This window comes from Dipteris shenzhenensis, chromosome 3 (genome assembly GCF_047967505.1).
Source record: "Dipteris shenzhenensis isolate YYH24624 ecotype China chromosome 3, Dip_SZ_1.0, whole genome shotgun sequence".
NCBI lineage: Eukaryota > Viridiplantae > Streptophyta > Polypodiopsida > Gleicheniales > Dipteridaceae > Dipteris > Dipteris shenzhenensis.
The window spans coordinates 35,069,527-35,073,908 of record NC_141598.1 but is presented as its reverse complement, the minus strand read 5'-3'; the positions used below and the strand labels follow the sequence as shown (position 1 = coordinate 35,073,908).

The following is a 4,382-nucleotide window of genomic DNA, read 5'->3' as shown; positions in this document are numbered from 1 at the left end:
TGGAAACTTTGGAGTCTTTACTTGAGCAAGTGCTACTTTGCTACATAGGTCTATAATGTGGTGCAACTATCTTAGAAGGGGTGGTTCTAACGTCTTGTAACTTTGATTTGCTCCCTCTTTTCGCTCTTGCCAAACTATTGTAATTTTTGAAAAAACCCTTCTTCTCTTTATATACACAACTACATTACGAATAATAGTTAAAAATAAGAAGGAATGACAACAGATTACCACGATTTTGAGGTGTAGATTACTGCACAGAAGAAAGACATGATATGCGCATGTAAAATTTTGAAAAAAGATAGCTCTTCGGAAAACCCTATCAGAGAATGCAAAACCCTCTCAAAGGGGCTCTTGGAGAACCCTCTGAGAGACTGCAAAACCCTGCAACTCGATCGTGTCATACACTATCTAAAATAAGACAATGCATGAGCTCAATTTCTCCACAATCAAAAGAAATCAAGCGATGGGTCAACTCCAAAGAGCTAAGCTAAATTACATCAAGCACTCTGACAGTGTAATGAACACAACAGCTAACTAAGAAATCTGCCTTTGATGCCTCCAAACCTTGGCAATGCTCAGGCCCTCACAGCTTTCATACGCTAATGAGATCAGAACGTGGGCGATTGATCAGAGGTCCTCCCCCTTCTTATTCAGAAGCTCCCCCTCAAGCTTGGAAGAGCGCTTCTGTTGTTTGAAGTACCCTTTGAGAAGATCCAAAAGCTCCCTCTTCTTCAGCTTGGAATACCCTTTGATGCCCCTGGACTTGGCAATGCTCTTGAGCTCTGGCAACTTACATTTGCCAAGTTCAGATCGAGAAAGTAAACCAAGAGGAGGGGGTTCAGATTGAGCTTGAGCATTCGAAGATTTCACACTCTCCTCTGCCCCATCCACATTCTCGGGAGCTTCATCTCCACGCAACAACAATTCAGTTGGTGGATTGACTTCCAAGCTGTTGCCGCTCTGGGACTCAAGGACTGAAGCTTTCGCTGCTTGGTTTGGTGATGTCGTTGTGACGGGTCCAATGGGTGACCTGCGATGGAAGTTCGACTTGGGCCTGGGATGTTGGGCAGCTGCACTATTCTCCAATGCTTTGGTAGGAGGGTCGTCTGCCTCACTTGAATATTGATCAGGATCTGAAATATGTTTTCGTGGAGGATTAGGTGATTTCCGAACAAACCTCGATGGTGATCGTTCGGCTTCTTCTGCCTCTTGAGATCCTGTCCCGCTGTCTGATTTCTGCTTGGAAACGGAACCTGCATGATTGACTATGGGGCTCTTTTCCTGCCCCAGCTGTTCCAGAAAGGGCTCAGATCGCACATCCTTTCTTTGGGGTACGGGAGATCTCTTCACGAACGAAGACTTCGGCCTTGAGGGTAGCTCCAGAACGCCTTTCGTGCTAGTAGGAGCATTCACCTGCAGAGTCTCTTGGATGCATTCCCCTTCCTTTTTTTTCCCTCGCCCACCAGCTGCCTTAACAGGGATCGGTGAATGCCTCCTGAACCGAGAGGGCAACCGGCTCGGGATTGCCAAATTTCCTGGAACGTTTCCTCCAGGGATGGAAGCCAGCGGACCGTCCAAACTCGGTGAAAATGTAGAATCCGGTAGGACTCCGAACGAGAAGAGCAACGACCCATCTGCAAGCTCTGTCAATATGAAACGCTGCATCAAAAGCCATGCCTCAGTCGTCGACCATACGACCGAAACACGTGGCAATCTAGAGAAAAAACAGAACAAAACGTCGAGAGATCAGCTGGCGGAAGGAGAGGAGGGTACCTTTTACGGAAACGATTTCCATCCCGCCATGGCAAAGAGAGGGAAGCAGAGGCAAGGTCTGGTGCGACGCGGGGGAGAGGCGAGGAGAAAACAAAGGACGGAGTGAAGGGAGGGCGAAAGGGTCGGAGCCGAGGGAGGAGAATGGTCTTGCGGAGAGAATATGGCGAAGCTCCATGCGTCCATAGGAGGAAACTGATGAGGGGAGAGGCAATGGTGAAAAGATGTTCAAAGCAGGCAAGATTTGTGCAGAGACGCCATAGCCAGCAATGTTGTGTATGGAGTGTTGAAAGGAAGAAGAATGAAGCATTTGCAAATTGACTTTCACTAGATATGCACAGAGATGATTCCAGCCCCTCCCATTCTCTACAAAAGGCAAGCAAACTACAAACACACAACATAGTCCTTTGCACTCCAACCATATCCACTTTGGATTGCCTCCCCATCTTCACTTTCTATCCAATCCACCCTTATCTTCCCCCCCCCCCTAGTTTGTACCCTCTCTTATGTCTTGCTCCTCCTTCTCCTCCCCGAGGGTTCACACCGAGTGGTGGCGCATAGAAGAAGTGATGCATGCCCTCCCATGAGATCGAGGGGAGTGGCATGAGCCATTCACACCAATCGGCGGACATTACCACCTTTGGCAGAGCTGTGCATCCAGCTCCAGGCCAACTTTTGGAGATTCGTGTAACTGGCTTGGCAACCTCGCCCATCTTCCTGGCACTCAAGAATGATCCAATCATTTGCATCTCATACGAAACTCACGTGATTCTTTGCGTCATTTCCTGTGTTACCAAACTCTATTAAACAATGGCTTGCTCGTTGCTTTCATCTCTTGTACTCTGTGCATCGCTGCCTCGCTTGTTGCTCACAGCGCCAGTTTTGCCTCTATATAGGATACCTCAATGGATGCTCTCCTCCCTCCCTCAAGCATAGCATCCTTCTGTTAAACATTGAAACAGCTGTTGTGTGGACATAGTGGGAGTAGCACCTTCTTTGCAAACAATTTCCAAGGTTATGTTTGAGTTTTGCTCGCTTGCATCTGTGCAATGCCTCAAATCAATCGTTCCCTTCATGACTTTGTAGATCCTTCATACTTGCAGGTCTTCAAAAATTGCCAGAGAGTCTCCTAGTTCAACGGGTCTCGATTTGCCATTACTTATCTTCATCTTTTGCCACAACGTACCAACTTTGGCTTTTGGGCATCCGTGTCTCTAAACGCTCACATCAATGGCAGAGTAAAACTTGCATAAGCATTACTTAGTGCAAGTCTTGCATTAACGTTGCTCAGTGCAAGTACCTTTCCTTGTGCAGGGATTTGCAGGCGGATCCTTGGCTGAGGCTTCTTCTTCTCACAGGGTTCACATCAACTTGCTGGTGAGGTATTCACCTTTGTTTTTAATAAATCCAATCAACGACACTTTCTTTTGTTAGTGGCATGGATGATTTTTTCCTATTAGTTTCTTTAAGAAGCGACACTTTTATATTGGTGTCGAAAGTTTGTATGCACTAATAAAAATAAAGGCTTGAAAATTCGCCAAGATTTGAAACCTTTATGGGGGAAAATTTAAAGTTTTGCCAAGATTTACAACTTTTTCTTTAAAATTCAAAAGAGTATATATATAATTGTAATATGTTATACAAATATTGTGAAACTTAAAAAATAGCTCGACAAAATTTTGCCAAGATTTTATATTAATATATAAGTATGGCTTCGATAAAAACATCCCTGGTTAGTGGCATTGCATATGTGATTTGATATGAAGAACTTGCAGTCCATTTTCCTTCCTCAACGGATAGCTTGTATATGGAGAAGTCTTGGCATGATTACATTGATTGGAGAAGAATCTGCATGCTTACATGGATTGGTTTACACAATGAATTCGTTTTGGCAACTTGTGGTTGGTTTTTTGTGCGTGACACAAACTTGTGAATGGAATCGGGTGCGCCATTCAAGCTGGAGGGATGCTTTGCGTGTGAAAATGTGTTTTGAAATACTTGGCAATGGTTTTCAAACATAATCAATTTTCCAAACATTGCTAGTTGTGCATATGCAATTCTACTTGCGAAGTGTGGTTGTTTACCATATGTACATATAGAACCATACGTGACTTGTGTTTACCATTTGTGTTTGTGAATAGATTTCGTTTTCGAAAGACTTTCATTGACTTCTCACACAATAACCTCTCCCCACACAAGCTGCTCAAAAAAGATGCTTGCATTTACTTCATATGCTTTGCAATCCTACACAGTCTATGTTAGCCAAGACGGTTTTTGAACAGAATTCCATTTGTTTGGAGTGATTTCCAAAAAAATTGGCACTATTATAGTTTGTTTATTTCATGAAATAGTCCTTTTACAATCGCAATTCTCAGTATGGCTTCATGATTAGCATGCATTATAGAAAGCAAGAGAAATAGGAATATAAAATATGTGTGTGAGCCATAACACTATTAATACAGACTTTAGAAAAAAGCTTCCTTTCAAGATCATTACTAGTGAGACCTCCTTTCAATATACTTGACTACAAGTAGGGGTCTTATACCTTTCTTTTAATGTGCTTTTTTATGTAGGTCCACAAAGTTAATATGGAAGCAAACCACTCCTAATAC

General features: G+C 43.6%; 1 protein-coding gene across 1 annotated transcript; it reads right to left on the bottom strand.

Annotated features, from left to right (window-relative positions):
• Positions 1-279: 279 nt before the first annotated feature.
• LOC147903709 (uncharacterized) lies at positions 280-2,174 on the bottom strand. The gene is made up of 2 exons (XM_087400743.1): positions 1,774-2,174; positions 280-1,643 (listed from the first exon to the last, which is right to left on the bottom strand). Exons 1-2 carry the CDS (start codon positions 2,078-2,080, stop codon positions 628-630), a joined length of 1,323 nt encoding a protein of 440 aa, XP_087256869.1. The 5' UTR covers positions 2,081-2,174; the 3' UTR covers positions 280-627.
• Between the last annotated feature and the right edge of the window lie 2,208 nt (positions 2,175-4,382).

What these genes read in the sequence shown, in the direction of transcription:
- LOC147903709 (XM_087400743.1), bottom strand. Translation starts at nt 2,080, where the DNA reads ATGCTTCATTCTTCTTCCTTTCAACACTCCATACACAACATTGCTGGC. An exon ending in GGAAATCGTTTCCGTAAAAG is followed by an intron (nt 1,644 to 1,773) that starts GTACCCTCCTCT and finishes TCATATTGACAG; the next exon opens with AGCTTGCAGATGGGTCGTTG.